The sequence below is a fragment of the Vulpes lagopus genome, chromosome 10 (genome assembly GCF_018345385.1).
Source record: "Vulpes lagopus strain Blue_001 chromosome 10, ASM1834538v1, whole genome shotgun sequence".
Classification (NCBI taxonomy): domain Eukaryota; kingdom Metazoa; phylum Chordata; class Mammalia; order Carnivora; family Canidae; genus Vulpes; species Vulpes lagopus.
The window spans coordinates 57,072,672-57,094,784 of record NC_054833.1 but is presented as its reverse complement, the minus strand read 5'-3'; the positions used below and the strand labels follow the sequence as shown (position 1 = coordinate 57,094,784).

The window sequence follows — 22,113 nt, the reverse complement described above, 5'->3', positions numbered from 1 at the left end:
TTTCCCGGGCCACCACAGCCTCACCAACCTGCTTCTGTTCTACGTCATCCAACCACGGCTAGCTCTGTAGGGCACCACAAACACCTTGCCCACATACCCCAAGTGCAGAGGCTCATGACGGATCCCGTGTCATCCCAGCCATGGCTCCCCCACTCCCCAATCGGGAAGCTGGGCTCCTCTGTCCCCCCACCTGCTGGTCTAGCCCCAGACTCCCCACAAGGTGGGTTCTCTACTCCCAGAGCAGTACAGGGCCTCCAGAGCACCCATGGGGGGCACAAGCACCTCCCCTGTGCCTGGGGGTCAGACGTCCCCCCATGCCCCCAGCTCCAGGCAAACGCCACCACATTACTGGCATTACCTAAACATGCACATATTATGCTCTTTTTGGAGCAAATTAAAAATAATTTTGCCAGAAGAACTAAGTAAAACAGGAAACATTACAGAATAAAATGCCATCAGGACCCACAAGACCAGAGGCTCAGATAGCAGGTACCTGGCCACCAGGCCTCACCAACCAGCGCCCCAACCTATAGGACGCAACTATGTCAGGTGCCTCTGCCGACTTGGGGGCCAGGGCGGGGCTGGCTCCTCAGGAAGACAGACTCCAGGCAGAGTCAAAGTCCTCCTGCCTCGTGGACTGTGAGCTCACCCCATTACAGTGCGCATGGGACTGGAGTGGGCAGGGTCCCAAAGGAATGTGCTGGATCTATGCCACTCCCCAGACAGCTCTTCCAAGTAAGGAATACAGTGTGTCTCACCTCTCTGAGCTACTTTTTCCATTTTCTGGATACAGGTGTTCAGTTCCTTCTGGAGTCGTTGGACCTCCAGCAGGCCATGGTGGCTGCCTGTCCTGGTGTGTGGCTCCAGCCCTGGGTCACAGGTGGGGGGCGAGTGTAGCTCGGCTGGCCAGGACAGTGTGGGACGAGGCGTGTGCAGGTATACCTTAGCGCTTGAGCATGAAGCTCCCACCAGGGATGGCTGGCAGCCGCACAGACACGTCTCCCGGGTACTCAACTCCTTCCTTTGCGTCCTATGCTCAGGCACGCTGTGCTTGTGGGGTCCCCATGCCTGGGAGACCTGCGGCTCCCTGCTGAGATGGTGCTGCTTCACATGCTCCTCAAAGTGCCTGCGCTTCACATCTCTCTTGGCCAGGTGGACGGCAAAGCTGAGCCTCTCCTCTGAGATGATGGAGAAGGAAGCAGAGCTGCTGACATCAGGACCGTCCCTAAAACCCAGATCCTGATGATGGTGCGACTCGTTGTACGAGTGCCTCAGTTTTTCAATTCTGATTGCATGTGGGCAAGAATAGCGGACTGCCAAGTTGCTGGAATGCGTGGGAACACTCCTATTAAACTGCAGCTGGTTCTTTAAAAAAACAAAAAAGCACGTTAGAACAAGAACACACTGCACAATGGCAGATGCCTAAGGCCAAGCTCCCAACCCTGCCGCCCCACCGTCAGGGCTAACACTTGCTCCTGATTCACACGGACCGAGGCAGCCAGTCACATGCCCCGGCTCCCCCCACATCACCAGGCCCCATCCCACCCTCCTGCCTGCAGTAACCCGTAGGCACCTCACCCCCATTACCAACTGCACTGGCTCACGCCGTCGGGCGGTGGCAGGGACAGCGTGGCCTTCCAGAAGCTCTGCCAATGCTGCCCCCGGCCCCACCACACAGGACCCCCCAGCGACCAGGCTGTGCACCTGCTGGCGGCACCACGCCCTACGCCCCACGCCCACAGTCCATCACTTTCCCACTCAGGCCTCAGGTTCGTCAGTTTCAATCATGAAAATAGGAGGTTTGGTTTGTTTTTTCTCAGGGAACAGAAGCATGTTTCAGAGTCTATCATTTTCGCAGTGGCATTTCCCAAAATCCCACCAATGGCCTTTTCATGCTTAGCCTTGCGATAACCTCGTTAAACATTTAGATGGTTCCAGTTTTCCACTAATAGAAATATTACTTTAATTAATACCTTCAAGTCTTCAGTGTTTTTCTCTTTAGAGTCTTTCTTTAAGATGAAGTACCTGTTGTGGGATGACTATGGCAAGGGAACAAAGGAGTTTACACCTGTAGGTCACCTGCCCTAACCCCCAGGACAGCTTCCTGCCCTCAGGACAGAGGTGCTCTAGGTCATAGGACAAAGGGTCAGTTTAAAATGAGACACTGTGGTAAAACTTCAGGAAGGTATTTCAGAAACAAAGAAGTCAAAAACCTCACTGGAAGCAATGCCATCTGAAGGGCACAGACTTACAGGCGGGACGAGACTCCCAGCTTTACTGGGAGAAGGTTTATCCTCCAAAAGTAAAAATAACCGAAATACCTGAGGGGGTGATATAAGCAGTGGAAAAATCATGTACGGGAGGATTCCTCTTCAGCCCAGCTATAGAAAGGCTTTCTAACTCCAACTCAAAATCCATTTGCAATGAAACTAGAGAGTGATAAATTTTGCTCCATTAAAATATGATATTTTTTTTTTAATTTCAGACAGAAAGAGAGAGAGAAAGAGAGAGAGCATACATGTGCACATACAAGCAGGGGGAGAGGAGCAGAGGCGGAGCAAACTCTGTGCTGAGCAGGGAGCCCGGTGCGCGACTCCATTCCAGGACCCAGAGATCATGACCTGAGCCGAAGGCAGATGCCTAAGTAAGCCACCCAGGTACCCCTAAAATACAAATTTTAAAAACAACAGGCCTGTGGTGGGTTTTTTTTTTCATGATTAGAAACACCATAAACAAAGCCAAAGAACCGAAATTCGGGAAAAAAATTTGTAAATACAAACAGCTCTCTATATAAAGAAATGTTTAAAATCAACATGAAAAGAGACCAAAACTCAATAGAAAATGGGAAAATACATAAGTAGACTGTTTACAAAAAAAAGATATAAACGTGGCCCTTTAACATATGGAACAATGATCAATCTTGTAAACATACAAATTACATATGCCCTGCCCAGCACCAGGCTGGCATCAAGTACAGGCATGGACACGCTGCTGGTGAGGCTGGGGTGGGGGCTACAGGCAGCACGTCCCGGGGCATCCCCAGGGTCCTCATGCTCCAGAAGGAACCTGCAGGCCCCGTGGGAGTGGCTGAGCAGCCAAGCTGCATGCCCCCAGGAGCCCTCCGCAAGGTAGACCTCCAAGGGCACCTCTGTGACCTGTGGGGGTTTCTGGAACAAACCCCTGTGAGGAGAAGCCCAAGTGCAGACAGAATGTGTGAGGTACCGGCCTTGGCAAGTGGGAGGGATTTCTCCTGGGAGACCACACAGCATCTCATCACTCGTAGCATCTCATCACTCATGCAAAAGAAACCAAGGACACCAGAGACGGCAAGCCTAGGTGGGGGGGGGGGGTGTGTGTGCAAGGGATGGGGGTGCATGGGAGTGTGCAGAGGGGCAGGGGTGTGGGGGCTGGGGTGTGCCGGGGGTGGGGGTAGGGGGCCAGCGGTGCCCCAGCAGAACAGAAAACCGATTCAGGCAAAAATTATCCACAAATGAAGGGATGCCTGGAGGAGCTCTATCGGTGAAGCATCTGCCTTCATCTCAAGTCATGACCTCAGGGTCCTGGGATCCAGTCTGGTGTGGGGCTCCCAGCTCAGCAGGGGGCCTGCTTCTCCCTCTGCCTCCCCTGTCATGTTCTCTCTCTCTCTCTCTCTCTCTCTCTCTCTCTCTCTCTCTAATAAATGTTAAATCCATTATCCACGAACGCTCATCTAGTCCATCAGTTGGTCAGCACGGTAACAGGGTCAGGAGGACGGACACTTGCAGCCACAAGGGGAGAAGCGTCAGCAAGTGTGCAGGGGAGGCTGTGGGGGGGGGGGGGCTGTCCCGCTGAAAGTGGAACAAGGGCCGCAGCGGGCACCTCCTGACGCACAAGAAAGGCTCAGCATTGTTCCGCACAGTTTTCTTGTCAGGGGTACATGAGACACCTCAGGAAGCCCAGACTGACAGAACCCGTGAAATACCCGCCCGTATGTTTCAAGAATGTCAGAGTCTCCGACTGAACGAAACAAACACACAAGCTCGCCTCGAGGTGACATGGGATCCCTTCCCCGTATAGGACATGTTGGTATACCCCAGGACATCTGAGTGAGGCCTGCACAGCCATGGCGGCGCCACCTCAACAGGGACTCGCCGGCTCCCGTCGTTAGGGTCATGTCACAGAAGTGCTTCTGGTACAAGATACCGTGTGCTCAGCAGCACACAGGCATCACGCCTGCAAGTTACAGCTTCCCGGTTAGACCGTGCATGTGCATGTGCAGGGGTGTGCATGTGAGCGCACATGGAGACACACAGGGGAGAGACACGCACCCAGGAGCTCGGGACAACGCTGCTGTGCTTTCATGTCCATCTCAAACCATGTCAAAAATTATTTCTAGGAACGCCTGGGGAGCTCAGTGGTTGAGTGTCTGCCTTTGGCTCAGGGCATGACCCCAGGGTCCTGGGATCGAGTTCCGCATCAGGCTCCCTGCATAGAGCCTGCTTCTCCCTCTGCCTATGTCTCTGCCTCTGTCTCTCATGAATAAAATCTTTAAAAAAAAAAAGAAAGAAAAAGAGCAAAGACCCCAGGCTGGCAGAGCAGTGAACAAGTGCTATGCTGGCTCACCATCTGCAGGGCCCCAGGAAAAACGCCCGCGGGCTCGCTGAAGCCTGAACACACACCCACCCATGACCCAGTGACTCTACTTCACAATTACCCAGAGGTGTACCAGGGCCTCATGGCAGCTGCATCACAGCGACCAAGAACACACCAGCCATCCCAGCTCCACTAGGGGACGGTGCCCCTCACCAGAGATCAGCGCGGGCAGAGCAGCAGCAGCACGTTACGCCCACCGAACGAGGCCTGACCCAGGAGAGCAGCTGGGTGTGGTAGCACTCACAGGAGCACTGGGAACACACAGAATCAATGCATGGCGGGGAAACCACGATGACACTGGCCTCTGAAAGGTAGGAAGGGGCATGGAGAACTTTCTAGAGCAACGGACAAGACCTCTGCCCTGATATAGGAATGAGTGACACAGGTGCATATGTGTGTATAAACTCAGCAAACAGGACCACATGTGTACGTCCTGACATAGCCTAAGAATGAGCTCCAAGACCAGAATCTAACAGGAGACGCGCATGTGAGGCGGGCAGGGGGCTCGTGTCTGCCTCCGACGTTGGGCTCAGGGTCAGACACACAGTGAAGCAAACACCGGGAGCTCGTGGCAGGATCTTGGTGTTCACATGGAACTCAACACTGATATACCGACATTGTCATAAATTTGGTGCTGGGGAAAAACACACTTGGGCAGCAACAGGGCGGCGCCAAAGGAAAACTGGCCTCCGGATAATATCAGGGAACTCATTTTGTCCTTTTCGCTAGGTATAGAAATGGTTATGTAGCAGAGTTTACTCTCGGGACTACGGTACAGCACCTAGTACTCTGAAACGTCGACCCCAGACATCAGGATGTGGTCCTGCAAACACCTGAGAGGAAAGAGGGACAGACCGCTGACAACTGCTACCACTCAAAGCTAGTTTCATAGGTGTTCACTGTCCTCTTGTTCCAGCTTTTGTTCAAGACATCTCATGAGAAAAATGCAAAGACACAAACAGAAGTACCTGGGTCTGACACATGTGGGGCTCAGTCCTCCCGTCCACCTGGATGCTGGGCACCAGGTGGGCACAGGCTGAGGCTGGCCTGCCCGGGCCCATCCCGTCAGGGCGCAGGGGCCACTGCTGGGAGCCTCGCTGCCGGCCAGCACTGCTCTCCCACAGTCATCGCCTGAAATGAGAGAAAGTGGCCGTCAGGACAACACGTTCCAGTGCGGGGAGGAGAGATGGGGACAGAGTGGCGAGCGTGTGTGGCAGCCTCCCGCCAAGCAGCGAGGGCCCCAGGACAGGTCCAGGGCAGTGTCCTCCACCTACAGAAGCGCCCTCGCTTTAGAAATCCTCCTTTCTGAGAACTGGGGCATGCCAGTCTAACAACCCCATGTTGGGTGGCTCCAAATCCCAGATCTCAAGGGCCCCGGGAGAGCAGGGGTCCGAGTCCACAAGCCCTAATGGAGGTCACGAGCCCTAACTGCCAGGTGGAGCGGGTAGCCCAGGTTCCAGCCTGCGGGCTCAGCATGCCCACTCGCCTAGGCCTGCAGGGTGGGGGAGCCACTAACTAGCTAGAGGCCCCGCTCACCACGGGCTGAGGGACGGCGGGCCTTCTATGCTCACACCAGGGCCCCCCAGACACCAAGTCACCCGTGCAGTCAGCACATGCAGGTCACTTTCTCGCCTCACCTGGTCACCTACCCAGGTAACGGGGATAAGTGCCATCGTCCCGGCTAGACAAGGCTCGTGGGCGGTAAGGGCCTGTCTTGCTCTCCTCTGATATTTTGAGCATGGCAGACGCTTTAACTCAACACTTGTTGAATTCAGCTGGTTTTCCACAAACTGATTAGTTTTAAATGTACGGGAGTATTTGTTCTGTCAAACAATCCTACAGTAAGTCAACGGGGAACAGCCAGATCTTAGAGATAAATGCCTCACTTCAGCTTGAATAAACCCAAGGTTTGCAGACTGGATTTGCTTCGAGACAGAAACACATGCTGGAACATGAGGACGGCTGTTCAAGACTCCCTTCGCCTCGGGCCCTGATGCCGGGAAGGCGGGGAGGCCAAGCGATAGGGTGACAGTGAGCGGAGACGGCAGCGCAGAGAGGGCATGGAGTGGGCCAGGGCATCTGCAGGTCGTCCCCTGGAGCCCAAGGCCTCATAACCCACTATCTACTAGGACACGCCCGGTGACCCCGCCTCAGGAGACCTCGAGTGACACCACACATACACACGTGCACATGGTCCAGGGACACCCACCCCCACGCGGCCCCCTGTACAAATGCGGGAGATACCCCTCTTTGCAGCCTGTCCCTCCCCCGGGCGCCAGGACACCTCCCCGTTTGTGACTGACGGCCCCAGGACATCTCTGTGAAGCACTTCTCCCATCCTAGGGATGCCCCTGCAGCCTGTGCCCTCGTCCATGAGCCAGGCCACACCTCCCCCCAAAGCCCCCTCCCCCAGAGCCCAGGCCCCCCCACCTGTTCCCTACACTACTGGGAGGCCCCCCTCAACCTGTCCTCCCCCACACAGCTCTCTTCCAGGGGCCCTACCACCACCCTGCTGCGGGAGACCCCTCAATCGGCCACGGCCTCCCTCCAGCCTCAAACCCGGGGCCACCCCCGGTATGGTCCCAGGCCCTGACCCGGTACCCACACTCTCCAGCTCGGGCTCTCCCCGGTCAGGCCTCCCACTGTTCCACGACCCAGTTCTGTAGCTGCGGGCTGGAGACACCCCCGCTGCCTGGCTCTCCCCAGGCAGCTCCAGACTCGGGGCCCCAGCCTCTTCCCCCGAGGCCCCTTCTTCCTCCACACACCCCGTCACCCACACGGCGGCAGGCACACGCCCCGTTGTGGGAACCCCTACAGCCGCGAGCACCCCCAGAGACACGGGCACCTGCGCAGCCTCAGTGGCTGACCCGCTGGCTCTCCTCCACAGGCCTTCAGCGCCGACTGTTCCGTCCACGGGTCCTGCAGCCCCCACAGTAGCAGCCACCTCCATCACCCCTCTCTGTCCCCACGCCCCTGAGGCGTCCCTAGAGCCAGCATTGGCCAGCATCACAGGCACCTCAGCAGCCTGTCTCCCTAATAAGCTTGAGGGAACCCCTGGGCCCAGCCTATCCCCCCTGGGCCCTGGCATCCTAATGGTGCTGGGCACCCCCTGCCCTGTGGGAGCCCAGGTGTCTGTGTGTCCTGGCACTGCCTCCCTCTGCCCCCACAGGCCTGCGACACCTGCGGAAGTGCACTCCTCCCAGGCAGGCCTCAGTGTCCTGGGGGCCATGGGCACCCCGCCTGCTGCGGACACCCCCGCAGTCAGCCTCCGCCCAGGCAGGCCTGAGAACGCCCCGGAGCCGGCCTCCACCCCTAGAGGATCAGGTTCCCCAGCAGCTGCAGGTGGCTCGGCAGCCGCAGGAGCCCTGGTGCTCGGCCTCCTTGCCCAGGATCTCGGGACATCCCCGGGGCCTGTCTCCTCCCCAACCAGCCCTGGCGCCGCAGGGACCCCAAGAGCCTGCTTCCTTCCCCATGGCCTGGGGAAGGCTGCAGAACCAGCATCCTCACCCATAGACCACAGTCCCCCGGGGGCCACGGGTCCCGCCACGTCATGAACCCCGGACCACAGGTTCCAGACCTCACTGGAGCTGCCTTCCCGACACGCAGGGCCAGACACCCACACGGCGGCAGGCCCCCTGCCAGGCCCAGGCACACCTACCGCTGCAGGTACCCCATCCAGGGCACACCTGTGCTTGGGCAAAACTGTGGACTCGGGCATCCCCTGGGGGCCAGACGAGCCCACAACCTGTCTCCTCCTGCACAGACAGGACACGTCGCCACAGCCAGCCTCCTGATCCTCAGCCCTGGGTACCTCCAAAGCCGTGGCCAGGGCGTCCTGCTCCCCCACAGCCTGCCTCCTTTCCCACAGCCCCACAACGTTCCCGTTGCCTGTGTCCCCCTGGGGGACCCCGGGCACCGCGTCAGCCGGAGGCACCCCCAGGGCCTGCTGCCTCTCCCACAGGCCTGCGGTGCCCCCGTAGCCTGCCTGTTCCCCCAGAGCTCCTGGCAGCAGCACAGCCTGGGACACCCCCACCGGCTGCTCAGCCCCCCACAGACCTGGCACGCTCCCACAGCCAGTGTCCTTCCCCATTCCCGGCCCTACCCCCCACGGGCCTGGAGCGCCCCCAGAGCCCACCTCCTGCGTGGCATGACCACACATCTCTGCTGCGTGCATGGCTGCCCAGGGCCCTGGATCACCTCCAGGGTCTGTCTCTACCCACACAGTCTGTTCTCTGTCCCTGAATCCTGGGTCACCCCCAAATCTGGTTTCCTCCGCCGTAGCACAAGGCACCCCAACTGGTTGTCCAGTGCCCCATATGCCAGGAACAACCCCGGAGCCCATCTCTTCTGCAGCCTGCATCCTCCGCCATATGTCCAGGGCACCCGCAGGGGTGGCTTCCCCTTCCAAGCCTCTGGGTGCCCCCACGGCATGGGGCACCCTTGCAGCCTGTCCACTTCCCCATAGGCCTGGGGTGTCCCCGCAGACTGCCTCTCCAGCTAACGCCCTGGGCACCAGCGGCGACTGCCTCCTGTCCCATGGACAGCCCACCTCTCTCTGCATGGCCTCAGGCCACCCCGTGGCCCGGGGCACCCCCACAGCCTGCCCCCTCCCCACCATGTGGGGGACAAGCCCACAACTGGTGGCCAGGGTGGTGGGCACACCCCCGGGGAGCAGCCCCACAGCCTGTTGCTGCCCGCACCAGCCAGCCCCTGGCCCAGGAGCGGCGGACAGTCCTGGTGCCCGGGGGGCCACCCCGGCCTGCCCCTTCACCCAGGGCCCCGTGAGGCCAGCGCGGCTTGTCTCCACCCAGGAAGCCCGGCCCGGGATGCCCCTTTCGAGCGGGCCCTCCACCGGCACCGGGTGGAGCTGCACCCTGCTGCCCGCCCCGCACCCCGAGGCCGCCCGCACGGCCTGCACCTTTAGCCACAGTTCCAGGATGCTCTCGTGGCCCGCGGAGCCCGGCCGCCCCTTCCTCTCGCAGCCCCGGGGGCTCGGGCCCGCCGCCCCCTCCCTCTCCGCCTCCGCCCCGGCCCCGGTCACCCACACCGACCCCACCGGCCCCACCACCTGGGGCTCCCCAACCGCGCCGTCCACCCACACGACCCCCGGGGCCCCCGCTACGGGGCCTGCGGCGCCAGGGCTCCCCGCCGCCTCCGGCCCCCCGGCCCCCGCCGCGGCCCCCGTCCCCGGCGGCTGCCCGAAGCCGGGTGGCCTGTCCGCGCTCACGCAGCGCGCCTCCCACGCGGCGCCCCGGGCCCGACGGCCCGCTCCCCGGCCTCGCGGCGTCCCCGCGGGGCACCGCCTCCCCCACGGCTGCCCGCGCCCCCGCCCCGGCCGGCTGGGCCCCACGCAGCGGCCGGCCGCCCCGCTCATGGCCGCAGGCCCGCGCGCTCCCCTACCGCCTTCCCGGCCGCACGCGCGCACGCACCCCGCCGCCGCCGCCCCGACCCCGCCCCGGGGACCCCCACACGCGGCAGGAGCGCGCTGCTCGGGCGGCTCGGCGTCCCCAGCGCCCGGGGCGCGGCTCCCGGCGCGACCTCCCGGCACCCCCCAGTCCCGGCCCGAGCCCACCTGCCTGCGGCGCGGCGGCTACCGGGAGGCCGCCTGGGAGCCGGCTAGGCCGAGCTTCCGGCCGCTCGCCCGGTCGCCATAGCAACGGGCGCGGGGCGGCCTGGGAGCCGTTAGGGCTCTCGAGCCAGCCAGGGGTCCCCGGGCGGCGTGGCGGCGGGCCGGGCAGCCACCGCTCATGGGGCCGGGGCCGGGGCCGGGGCGGCTGGGGCAGAGACTCGGCTATCAGCGTAGGGCCGGCGCCGGGGGCGCGGAGAGACGGGCGCACAGGGGCAACACCGACGCCGTATGGCCGCCTGAGGCCTCCGTAGCGCCGCGGACCGCCCCTGCCGTCGGCCCCACCCCTGCCGCCCGCCCCGCCCCTGCCGTCGGCCCCGCCCCTGCCGCCGGCCCCCCCGCCCCTGCCGTCGGCCCCCCCGCCCCCGCTGCCCGCCCCGCCCCTGATGCCGGCCCCCCCGCCCCCGCTGCCAGCCCCGCTCCTGCTGCCCGCCCCGCCCCCGCTGCCCGCCCCGCCCCTGATGCCGGCCCCCCCGCCCCTGCGGCCAGCCCCGCCCCTGCGGCCGGCCCCGCCCCTGCTGCCAACCCCGCCGGAAGCAGCCGCGCCCCGCCCTGCAGGCTGTCCGGCCCGGAGCCCCAGCCTCTCGGGGTCCCGGCCAGCCCAGCGCGGCGCGCTGTCCAGATGGCGGGCTGCGAGGAGGTGAGCGTGTCCGGCTTCGAGGAGTTCAGCCGGGCGGTGGAGCAGCACCACGGCAAGACCATCTTCGCCTACTTCACCGGCTCCAAAGACGCCGGGGGCAGGAGCTGGTGCCCCGACTGCGTGCAGGGTGAGGCGGGGGGCGGGGGCGCCCGTGGCTAGTCCTCCTGCTCCCCCAGCTCCAGCCCGTCCAGCACCCCGGCCCCTAGCCCTGCTCCCCCCACCCCCGCCTTCCCGCTCCACCCCAACACCCCGTCCAGCACCCCGGCCCCTAGCCCTGCTCCCCCCACCCCCGCCTTCCCGCTCCAGCCCGTCCAGCACCCCGGCCCCTAGCCCTGCTCCCCCCACCCCCGCCTTCCCGCTCCACCCCAACACCCCGTCCAGCACCCCGGCCCCTAGCCCTGCTCCCCCCACCCCCGCCTTCCCGCTCCAGCCCGTCCAGCACCCCGGCCCCTAGCCCTGCTCCCCCCACCCCCGCCTTCCCGCTCCACCCCAACACCCCGTCCAGCACCCCGGCCCCTAGCCCTGCTCCCCCCACCCCCGCCTTCCCGCTCCAGCCCGTCCAGCACCCCGGCCCCTAGCCCTGCTCCTCCCACCCCCGCCTTCCCGCTCCACCCCAACACCCCGTCCAGCACCCCAGGCCCCTAGCCCTGCTGTTCCCCCAACCCCCCCGGCTTCAGCCCGTCCAGCACCCTATCCAGCTCCTTGGGTCCCTAGCCCTGCTGGTCCCCCCCCCACTCCCCGGCACTCCATGCCTGTGAATCAGCCATCCTGCCTCTCCAGGGCGCTCAGGACGCTCTCGGGGCACGGGTACTGCTGCTCTCAGGGCAGGTGCAAGCCTGCCTACTCACCCAGATGTCATTTCTCTGTGCCACGTTCCACAGCTCATATGTAATTATTTATACCTTTTTTGTTTTGTTTTTCAAGCTGAGCCTGTCGTGCGAGAGGGGCTGAAGCATATTAGTGAAGGATGTGTGTTCATTTACTGCCAAGTGGGAGAGAGACCTTAGTAAGTGTGTGTGCCTTCCCTTTACTTCCCAGACATGGCTCTGGACCTTTGCAGACTTAGGCGGGAGGGGCCTCCGGACTCAGGTTCTCCGTCCTCAGGAGTGGGGAAAGTCGTGCCATTAGAAGTGAATGTACAAATTTTGAGCATTTATCTGCTTATGTTACAGGTGACGTCAATGAATTTGGCTTATTATTAGTTCAGAACTTAGCAGTCTACGTTTATTTGAGATCATAGTCACGCTTTAAAAGACGTGAGGACGCCTGGGTGGCTCAGCAGTTGGGCGTCTGCCTTCTGCTGGGGTCGTGATCCTCGGGCTCCTGCAAGGAGCCCGCTTCTCCCTCTGCCTGTCTCTGCCTCTCTCTCTGTTTCTCATGAATAAATCTTTAAAAAAAGAAGAAAAACTGTGCATAGTCCCAAAGTCATAACCCTCAAGGTTTGATGTTTACAACAAAAAGTGATTACTAAAAGACTAAATGTGGGAATATATCAAATATTAAGTAACCTACAAGAAACCATGATCACTTTTTCTTTTCAAAACAGTTGGAAAGATCCAAATAATGACTTCAGAAAAAACCTGAAAGTAACAGCAGTGCCTACACTACTTAAATATGGAACAGTAAGTGTCTTTGTTTTCATCATGCTGGGGCTACAATTCACCACATCAGAACTCTTTGTTCTGGATTCAAATTTGAAAAGATCTTGGCGTTTCATCCCAAATATCACATTGGTCTTCAGAGTGCATTAAAAATAAACAGACTGGCTGTCCATCCCTGGGGCTAATTCCAATAGACTATTAATAATGCAAATATCTAAACATTTTATCTTCATGCTTTGTAAAAGGCACTCCATTTTAAAATTCTCTTAAGTGCCGCTCACTGCTCAGAATGGTGGTAAACACCTCATTTCTTACACTAGCACAGTACTTGTTTCCCATTTCACCCAGAATCCTCATTGAAAGTTTAGCCATGGCCCTGGCATTCTAAATTAAAGAGCTGAGGGGAGGGAATAGCACTGGGCTTGCTGTCTCTTGTCTTAGTATGCAGAGCCAAGTAGCTTAACTATTTCATAAGACTTGTTACAACTAGTTGATAGTTTTTGAAAGGCGATAAGTTCTCTGCTGTGAGATTTGTGTCACTCCAGGTGGAACACCACATTCCCTCCCAATAACAGTTTTGTAGCTGTCAGGTAAGATTAGACTGTTCTCTTACAGCCTCAAAAACTGGTGGAATCTGAGTGTCTTCAGGCCAATCTCGTGGAGATGTTGTTCTCTGAAGATTAAGATTTGATGATAGCAATTGTGTCTTGAATTCCTGATTTGCTGTAGTATAAAGGCAATTGCATACTTGCTTTGAATTTATGTTAGCAATAAATAAATGATGTAAAAAATGATTTATGTCTAAAAAGTGCCATTAAGGGACGTCTGGGTGGCTCAGTTGGTTGAGCGTCTGCCTTCAGCTCAGGTCATGATCTCAGGGTCCTGGAAGCTCCACATCGGGCTCCCTGCTCAGCCTGGAGTCTGCTTCTCCCTCTGCCTTTCCCCCTGCTTGTGTTCTCTCTGTCAAATAAAATCTTTTTTTTTTTTAAGTGTTATTAAAATGCTCATAAACCTCTCAATTTGCTTGTAATATATGGGAATCTTTAAGATGTAGGTAAGATAAGTCTTCAAGGGTGACAGTAATAGCACAAGGGAATGGATTATGGAGGTGACAGAAATGTCTAAAAGTCTCTATCAGTACAGAAAACAAATTCCAAATCTCAAAAGGAGTTGGCATCTTTTACCATAAATGCTACAAATTTATAAAGAACTGTTACTCCTAAAGCATCTTCTTTGGCTCTAGAAAGTGGAACTGAACCTAACCAGTGGAGAGCAGAGCACACTTAATCCAGCCTCTACTCACTGCAGGCACTTTGCTTTTACTATGCTGGATGAGGTGGGTGGCAGAGAGAGCTTGGAGACTGTTATATAACCTCATAGTGGCAAGAGCCCCAATTCATGCATAAGTGACACTGATGAGCAGTTCTGAGCTGTGTAACTGCAGACAAGCCTGGTTCTGCAGGTGAACCATGAACAGATGAAGCACATGCCACATAAATGTTAGCGGTTGGATGACTGCACATATTTGAGGCTTCTCATCCTTATTCTAGTCCAAAGTCAAGAGTCCAATTAGAAGTTAGCCACTGATCTATCTCCCCACCACGAGTAGGTCAGTGACTGCCAACAACTGTTTCTTGAAGCCCTCTCGCACAGCAAGTGGTGATGTAACTCCTTCCTGCAGATCCTGCTCTCATTTAAGGAAATCACTGACTCTGTTCCTCTTATTCTGTAGACAAGAAGACAGGAAGGTCAGAGGCAATGGACTTGCCCAGGCCCCACTGTATGTGGGGAACAGAGCTCGGCTCAGAATTCGGAACGTTTGGTGCCCCCCCCCCCCACCTTACCCCATCCCTCACTGCATCCTTGGGCTGGTTTAAATCACCTAACGTTTGTTTTTATTCAGTTGGTTAAGTACTAGTAACTTACAAATTCACAAGGAAACCAAAGTAGAACAACGCTGGTTGACAGAAGTAATCTATTAACAAGAGAAAGTTATTTGGATGAAACAGTACACTAAAGCTTCTAGGTGCTACCCCCGCCAAGGCAGCTAGAGAGTCTGTGTGTTCATGGTACAAAAGCAACATGTACACATCAGGACCGGGGTGGCCCCAGGGTTTCATTTTCCCGCCGCGTGGTTCTGCTGCTGCTGCTCGGCCAGGGCTTGCTGAAGGCGCATCCGCTTCCTCGAGTAGTGCTGCCAATGCAGAATCTGCTGCTCGTCAATGAACTTGGCGCACTGAGCATTCACCAGCTCCTTGCGGAAGTGTTCATACTGAAGCAGCTCTAACATGTGCAGACACTGAGGGTACCTGGATTTAAGGGCATAAGTTAGTCATCCACGTGATCCAGTCAACAGCACCAAGCTGCAGTCCAGTCACTCACTCAAAGTGATCTTGGAACCGGCCGTTTCTAGAACATTGTCTCAGGTCACTTCTCTTTCCCTGCTAATGCAGAGAAGCCAGGCAGCAAGAGCCAGCAAGATGCAAAATTTTCAAAAAGTAAAAAAAGTTCAGAAAGATTCAACAATCTGCCCAAGACCACACAATAACTGGTAGGCAGAATCAAGCCTTGAGGGCAAACCAAGCTACTCTATTCTAATGGCATCCAAGGTGAGGAAGATGAACACTCTATTTTAGTAATTATCTGTTTAATTGATAACTACTGGTTTTCCATCAATAGTGATAAAGACAACTTTTATTCAAAAGCGAGTCCATTTCACAAAGAACTATGTATGAACATTGTGTTCTAGAGTCCCATGAGGATAGAGCAATTCTGGAATTACTTCACATACACTCTAAACCTGAGCAGCCAAGTAAGTGAATAATACACCGTAGATAACAAAAGCCAAGTTTCCGACTATGAAAAAAGGAGTTACCGGGAAAGGCGGGAGGCTAGGATGGACCTATGTTATGGAGCAGCAGTTGAAAACATCAGCATGATCACTTTTCAAGATTAGAAGTAGACACAATAATACAAACACACACACACACACACACACACCCCTTCCAAAGATGGCCTAGAAGAAAGGACCCTGTGGTACCAATAAGCACACTCAGCACCCAGATCATACATTTCCAACAGTATCTTCCAGCGTTCCATGGGGGAAATGGCTGATTCCATAAGATGAGCTGGGGACATTTATGTAGTACCAGAAAGCCAAGTACTCAAAACACTAAGGGCATATGTCCCAGGTACTCAGGAGCCAACCTGAAGGGGCTCCTACAGGCCAAATCTGCACCAAGAAAACACATGATTACAATCCAAGAGATAAATAGAATCCAAGAGTCCACACGGATATAACTTTTAAATAAACAGGGAATAAGAGAATGTTCCTTCCTTATGCCTAAACTACAACAAAAAAACATAGAAAAAAATTATAGAAAATCACAGTAAAAATCGTTCCATAGAGCAGTAAAAATTGTTCCATAGAGCCAAAATTAGGGGGTAGAAGGATAACGTGAAACAAAGAGTTTACATAGTCTCAAAAAATTTCCTCACAAGATACTTACTAAATACAAAGGAAAACTAGTAACTTGACATGGAGAAACCTGGCAGCCACCACCTCAACCAAGGGATCAAAATTAACATCACAAGTAGTAGGTCAGGTTGACTTCCTAGGAACCCTGGTGGGATATACCAAGAAGCTTACAGTATCACTTTGGGGTCACAGGTATAAGGGAAATAGTACCAGGAAACTCAGGTTAAGACTAAGAAGACCCAGAGACAAAATGTCACCTAGAAGCCTAGACTGGGTACTGCCTCAGACACAGCACATTAATGAGACAGCCAACAAAATCATAATGGGGGGACACATCGAGTCCCACATCAGGCTCCCTGCATGGAACCTGCTTCTCCCTCTGCCTGTGTCTCTGCCTCTCTCTCTTTCATGAATAAATAAAATCTTTAAAAAAAAATCAGAATGGTCTGCAGACTACAGAATATATTAACATCAATGTTCTCAGGAAGATGTTAACATTTACAATATCTGGGTGAAGAATATACAGGAATTCTCTTTACTATTTTTTTCCAGCTATTTTGTACGTGACATTATTTCAAATAGAAAAGGTACAAAATCTAAGTGAGTCCATTAAGAAAACTTTTTTTTTTTTTAAGATTTTATTTATTTATTTATTCATGAGAGACACAGAGAGAAAGAGAGGCAGAGACACAGGCAGAGGGAGAAGCAAGCTCCATGCAGGGAGCCCGACGTGGGAATTGATCCCGGGTCTCCAGGATCATGCCCTGGGCCAAAGGCAGCACTAAACCACTAAGCCACCAGGGTTGCCCAAGATAACTTCTACAGAGAACACACAGAGGCGTAACTGTGCAAGCAGTATACAAATGGCTGAAGTGTGAAAACAGTATATTACTAAGGATTCTCAAATTTTAATGAGCATATGAATCATTTCTTAAGTGCAGATTTTTTTTTAAAGATTGTATTTATTTATTCATGAGACAGAGAAAGAGAGAGAGAGGCAGAGACACAGGCAGAGGGAGAATCAGGCTCCATGCAGGGAGCAGGATGTGGAACTCGATCCTGGGTCTCCAGGATCAGGCCCTGGGCTGAAGGCAGGCGCCAAACTGCCGAGCCTCCCAGGGATCCCCTTAAGTGCAGATTCTGACTGATCAGGTAGGTCGGGGTGGGGCCTGAGCTCTGCATTTCTAAACAGGCTCCCGTGACAACAATGTTGCTGCTCTGAGGACCACACCAGTGGGGTATGGGGTCCTTCTAAAAAAGTACACTGTCTACACTCCAAAAGTACAATTGCTTGTAGCTGTTGGCAGCTTCGCCTGAAATGCCCCTGCTCACACCTAACCTGGCTCTTTCCTTTCCATGCAGGCATTGGTAGTTAAGAAGATCCAGGTTTGAAGGGTGCCTGGCGGGCTCAGTCGGTGAAGCATCTGACTGGATTTCAGCTCAAGTCGTGACCTCAGGGTTGGGGGATTGAGCCCCTGTTGGGCTCTGCACTGGGCATGGAGTCTGCTTCAGATTCCCCCTCTCCCTCTGCTCATCCCTCCCCCACTCCTCTCAAGAAAAGAAAGAAAGAAAGAAAGAAAGAAAGAAAGAAAGAAAGAAAGAAAGAAAGAAAGAAAGAAAGAAAGAAAGAAAAGAAAAGAAAAGAAAAGAAAGAAAAGAGAAAAGAGAGAGAAAGAAGAAAAGAAGAAAAGAAGAGAAAAGAGAAAAGAGAAGAAAGAGAAGAAAGAAAAAGAAAAAGAAAAAGAAAAAAGAAAAGAAAGAAAAGAAAAGAAAAGAAAAAAGAGAAAAGAAAAGAAGAGACCTGGGTTTAAAGACCACCTCTGCCACTCACCAGATGGGGGACCTCATAGAAGGTCCCCAACCTCTCTCAGGTTTAGCTTCCTCATCTGGAAAATAAACTAATGTGACAACCAAGAGAATGGTCTCAAGTAGCATTTAGTCATTAATGGAATTTAAACAAGCAGTGATCATATCTCAAACCTGCAAAAACAATGCTCAGAGTACATTAAATAACAGTATGAGAATAGATATTTTTATGAGCTACAATTACAGCATTAACCAATAAGAGGAAATAAAAGATACAAAAGGGAAGTTCTGCACTTAGATTTTTAAAAAGTAAGACATAAAAAAAAAAAAATAAATAAAAAAAAAAAAATAAAAAAAAAAAATAAAAATAAAAAGTAAGACATAAATGGAGAACTCAGCTAATAGCACCAACAAAGAAAAAGAAGAACTGAAAGTGAAGGGCCTGAGGAGACAAGGAGTTCCCAGCAAGCCAGCAAAGGCATCCTCCCCCCTCCCCCGCCCAAGCACAGTAACATCAACTCCAGGGTCATGCCCACGTGAAGAAATGTGTCTGCTGCAGCGTACCCTAACCACATCTAAAGGCCTGTGTTTAGATCTTGGCTGCGCAGTGAAAGGCACAACTGCCAAATAGCCAAAGGAGAGCGCTGAGAAGTGGCTGAAGGTGGTGAGAAGCACGGATGTGAGGAGCCCACCATGGGTGCAGGTGCTGGCTCCTGCTGAAGCAGGTCAGGTGGTGCAGGCCTGCGAGGCGGCTCATCTCAGCTAGGAACCGACCTGGAAGCACAAGGACCTGAAGCTATCAGCTCCTCCAGAATGTGGATCATTGTAGGAGACTTGACGATCTTCAAATGTTGGTGACTATGAAACAAACAAACCCTGTGCCGGCTGAACGCCCATAGGGGTCAACTTGTAACCCTTCCCAAATGTGAGCCTCCAGGCAGGTGCCTCCAGAGGGCACAGACTGGTTCAGGGTTAATTCAGGAACAAAACTGGAAAAATGGGTTGAAGCTACACAGAGATCTATTATATCCCAAAATAAGGAAAAACTTTCCAGTATCCAGCTAATGGTGCAACTGTCCCTAAATGGAGAACAGGTGCTCATTGGACCCATGCAGAGTGTAGACGGCCAGCCCTGAACTCGACCTTGCTTGTGTCTCCAGGTCAAAATGGAGTCTCCAAGTCTACACATGCACACAACAGCTAATGAAAAAGCTTTTCTCCGGATTATTCAATGAATAAGTGGCTGTTCATAAAGGAGCAGTCAGGGTGTACAGGGTCCTGCAGGGAGAAGGATGTGCGTTTTGTGAATCAGTTGACACAGATCAAAAAAGTGACTTGGAAAAAAAATAAAAATAAAAAAAATAAAAAGTGACTTGGATAAAGTACAAGTCTGAATCATTTTCCTATCAAACGTTGTTTGTTTAAAAGAAAGACAAGAAGTTCAACTATTGCTTTCTGACTATCTAGTGAAGACAAAGAAGAGGGATGGTTTCAAGGTTGAAACAAGTGGGATGCTTGACACAGAGGAGGCACAGCAGTTATAGACACACTGGTTTGGGTTTGTTTTTTGGACTTTTTGTTTACAAATTAAAGGCGTGTGGCAACCCATCAGCAAGCAAGTCTATGGGCACCATTTTTCCAACTACATTTGCTCACTTTCTGTCATTATTTGATAATTCTCACATTTCAAACTTTTATCATTGTATTTGTTAGGGTGATCTGTGATCAGACTCCATAAAACCTCAGATGACAGTGTTTTTTAACAATATTTTTAAATTAAGGTATGTACCTCTTTCTTGACTTAATGCTACAGTGTTAACATAACCCTTATATGCACTAGAAAACCCCAAAACTTGGGTCACTTTATTGCAATATTCACCGCATTGCAGTGGCCTGGAACCACATTGACAGTATCCAAGGAATGCCTGTATTAAGAGTCAGGTAAGGTCACCTCCTCCAGAAAACCTTCTTTCTAAGTACCTGATGTTCTTTAATCTTCAGCCTCAGGCAATACCACTGCATCTACAGACTGTGGGTTCATTAGGGTCAGAAATTCAGTGAGATGGAGTGAGTGGTAGATAGATAAAGAGAGACCTGAGAAAAGAGAGAGGATTTTGTTTCACATGCAATGGGAAACCACTGGGAGGTTTTAAGCAAGAAAATATCACGTCATAATTTACATTTTTGAAAGATCAAGTTGGCTTCCCTGTGGAAAACTGTTTTGCTTGGTTTGGCTTGGGGGAGGGAGGACACAGGAGGAAGGTAAGAGCACAAGCAGGGAGAAGCAGGGGGGTGGACACCGCAATAATCCAAGCTGGAGAGGGGGTGGCTTTGTATTATGGTGGAGGCAACTGAAAGAAGTGGAGAGATTCAAAATATACTTTTTTCCAATGTGAAACGAGAAAATCTGTCAAATATCAGTATTTTTTAATATAATAACTATACACATATTTAGGACTATAAAAATTAAACTTACTTTAGATACTTGGCATATTCTGGTTCTTTCCAGTAAAGCAAGTACTTAAGATAATTAACAAAAGCTTTGTCTTTGAAGTAACCTCTTTGGGCAAGAACTGAAAGGCATAAACAAACAAACAAAAAAATCTGTAGAGCAAACCAATCCTCGGACTACTGATTTGTGACCCCTCACATAAAGCATCTACTTATATAACTTCCCCACCACCAACACACACTAAATGCAGAACATAAGTCCCAATTTGTTCTCACACACACCAGTATAAGCGTAGCAGTTAATTCCACTGGATTGAGAACATATAAAAATAGGTATCATTAGGAACTTCAGTTCTTCTGCCAGAGATCACTAACAGCTACTCAAGTCAGTAAGAGCTCAAGGACTTACAGTTAAGATAATTGGGGTTGGCTAGGCACTGCACAAATTCCAGCTCCAACTGAAACCGAAGTCGATTTCCGGCATCATCTAGGAGGGAAGTGAGCAAAAATCATCCAAAATAAAGGTGACTAAAAAATAAAATAAAATAAACAACAACAACAAAAAATAAAGGTGACTATCTAAAGTGCTGGTTTGTAGAAAGAAAACAGCAGTGGAGTGTTCTGAGTATTGCTGAGAGTATCTCTGAAGGCATAAGGCAGGGATGATTGTCCTAAGCTGGATGTGGGAAGAGAGGGCCGTTTCCTCCCAAGTCTAGAGAGCAGGGCCCTGATTAATGAGACCAGTAACTCCTTAAGGAGAAGTCCAAGGAAGCGGGCGCCCCCTAGGCAGGATGTTCACCCTCTGGCAGCCACTCCCCAGGACCTCCAGGGTGACCAGTGGCGGAGGGCTGCAAGCTAAGCAAGAGGAGGGGGCGAGTATGCTCCCGCTAGGACCTGGCGGGGAGGGGGACTGGTTCGGGCGGCAGGATTTGGAACGCCCGGGGGAGGGGGGTGTCAGAGCCCGGAGGCTGGGGGGCCAGAGCCTGGGATGGGTCGGGAGGCCGGGGGGTGGGGGCCGGGGGCTCGGGGCCCAGGAGAAGTCGGGAGGCCGGGGGGTCGGGGCCCGGGAGGGGCTGAGGCTGGGGGGTGGTCGGCGTCTGCGCGGCAAGCGAGAAGGAGGTAGCCGCGGACAGGAGCCCCGCCGAAGTCACGTCACACAGGAGTCCTGGGGGAAGCTGGAGGAGGAAACCAGCCAGCTGTAGCTGTAGCTGTGTTTGCCAGGGCTCCGGCCGCTACCTACCTGTCTCCATAGCGACGGCGGCGGCCATCGCCAGCAAAAGCGCCGAGACGTCACCAGCACGACGAGCAGCTTCCCGAAGGCCCCGGAAGCTGCGGCCCCACTTCCTGTCGCGGGGCAGTATGGGATGCGAGGCGGGGCGGTCCTCTCAGGCCCCGCCCACCGGCCTCGCGCAGACTCGCAAGGGGCGAGGGGCGGAGCTGGGGCGCTCCGAGCGCGGGAGGGGTCCTGTCCCCGCCTCTCTGCTCGCCCAGTGACGTAGCCGCGGGGGTCCCGAGCGCCTCCGGGAGCGCCTACATCGCCTCGGTGGGGTCTCCCGCGGGGGCAGTCCTCAGCCGGGAGAACGCCCAGCGGCCGGAGCGCGGCCCGGCGCAGGTGATCCAACCCGCAGGGCCCCCCACCCCCACCCGAGCGCAGGTGCGGCAGGTGCGGCAGGTGCGGCAGGTTCACCCACACAAGCCTCAGATCCAAGTCCCCGCAGGTGCGGGGTCGGAACTGGGCCAGCCCCCTCCGCCGCGCGTCAGCCGGGTCGCCGCACCGTTGACCCCGGGAGCCCCCTTGCAGCAAGCCAGCACTGGAGGTCTGCAGGCCCGCGACGCTCCGTCAGCCTGATGGGCTGATGGATAGGGAGGCTGTTGTTCC

The 22,113-nt window shown here is 54.5% G+C and overlaps 3 protein-coding genes across 9 annotated transcripts in view; 1 reads left to right on the top strand and 2 right to left on the bottom strand.

Moving 5' to 3' along the window:
• The window catches only part of KIAA0753 (KIAA0753 ortholog), a 44,996-nt gene extending 34,440 nt beyond the window's left edge, over nt 1–10,556 (bottom strand). Inside the window, exons 1-3 of one of the 7 annotated variants that reach the window (XM_041771049.1) lie at nt 10,205–10,556; nt 5,601–5,763; nt 759–1,365 (exon numbers count right to left, since the gene is read on the bottom strand). In XM_041771049.1, coding sequence (XP_041626983.1) covers nt 759–1,365; nt 5,601–5,693 — 700 coding nt within the window. In that variant the 5' untranslated portion in view covers nt 5,694–5,763; nt 10,205–10,556. Of the gene's footprint in view, nt 1–758; nt 1,366–5,600; nt 5,764–6,269; nt 6,945–7,477; nt 7,571–10,204 lie in introns of those variants that run through there. The other 6 variants (XM_041771051.1, XM_041771052.1, XM_041771054.1 and 3 more) reach the window with 6 other exon arrangements.
• Nucleotides 10,557–10,772: 216 nt separating this feature from the next.
• Nucleotides 10,773–13,293, top strand: TXNDC17 (thioredoxin domain containing 17). Its single transcript, XM_041772327.1, has 4 exons — nt 10,773–11,025; nt 11,823–11,904; nt 12,445–12,520; nt 13,115–13,293. Exons 1-4 carry the CDS (start codon nt 10,881–10,883, stop codon nt 13,181–13,183), a joined length of 372 nt encoding a protein of 123 aa, XP_041628261.1. The 5' UTR covers nt 10,773–10,880; the 3' UTR covers nt 13,184–13,293.
• Nucleotides 13,294–14,371: 1,078 nt separating this feature from the next.
• Nucleotides 14,372–21,610, bottom strand: MED31 (mediator complex subunit 31). Its single transcript, XM_041772326.1, has 4 exons — nt 21,475–21,610; nt 20,644–20,721; nt 20,260–20,356; nt 14,372–14,808 (listed from the first exon to the last, which is right to left on the bottom strand). The coding sequence occupies exons 1-4, from the start codon at nt 21,500–21,502 to the stop codon at nt 14,616–14,618; spliced, it is 396 nt and encodes a 131-aa protein (XP_041628260.1). The 5' UTR covers nt 21,503–21,610; the 3' UTR covers nt 14,372–14,615.
• Nucleotides 21,611–22,113: the final 503 nt, after the last annotated feature.

Bases quoted from the DNA above. Each gene is read 5' to 3' on its own strand.
- MED31 (XM_041772326.1), bottom strand. From the start codon at position 21,502: ATGGCCGCCGCCGTCGCTATGGAGACAG. The intron at 20,357-20,643 runs GTAAGTCCTTGA...TATGCCTTTCAG, and splicing joins CAACCCCAATTATCTTAACT to TTCTTGCCCAAAGAGGTTAC. The intron at 14,809-20,259 runs GTAAGTTTAATT...CCTTAAATCCAG, and splicing joins GAATATGCCAAGTATCTAAA to GTACCCTCAGTGTCTGCACA.
- TXNDC17 (XM_041772327.1), top strand. From the start codon at position 10,881: ATGGCGGGCTGCGAGGAGGTGAGCGTGTCCGGCTTCGAGGAGTTCAGC. The intron at 11,026-11,822 runs GTGAGGCGGGGG...TTGTTTTTCAAG, and splicing joins GTGCCCCGACTGCGTGCAGG to CTGAGCCTGTCGTGCGAGAG. The intron at 11,905-12,444 runs GTAAGTGTGTGT...TTTTCAAAACAG, and splicing joins CAAGTGGGAGAGAGACCTTA to TTGGAAAGATCCAAATAATG.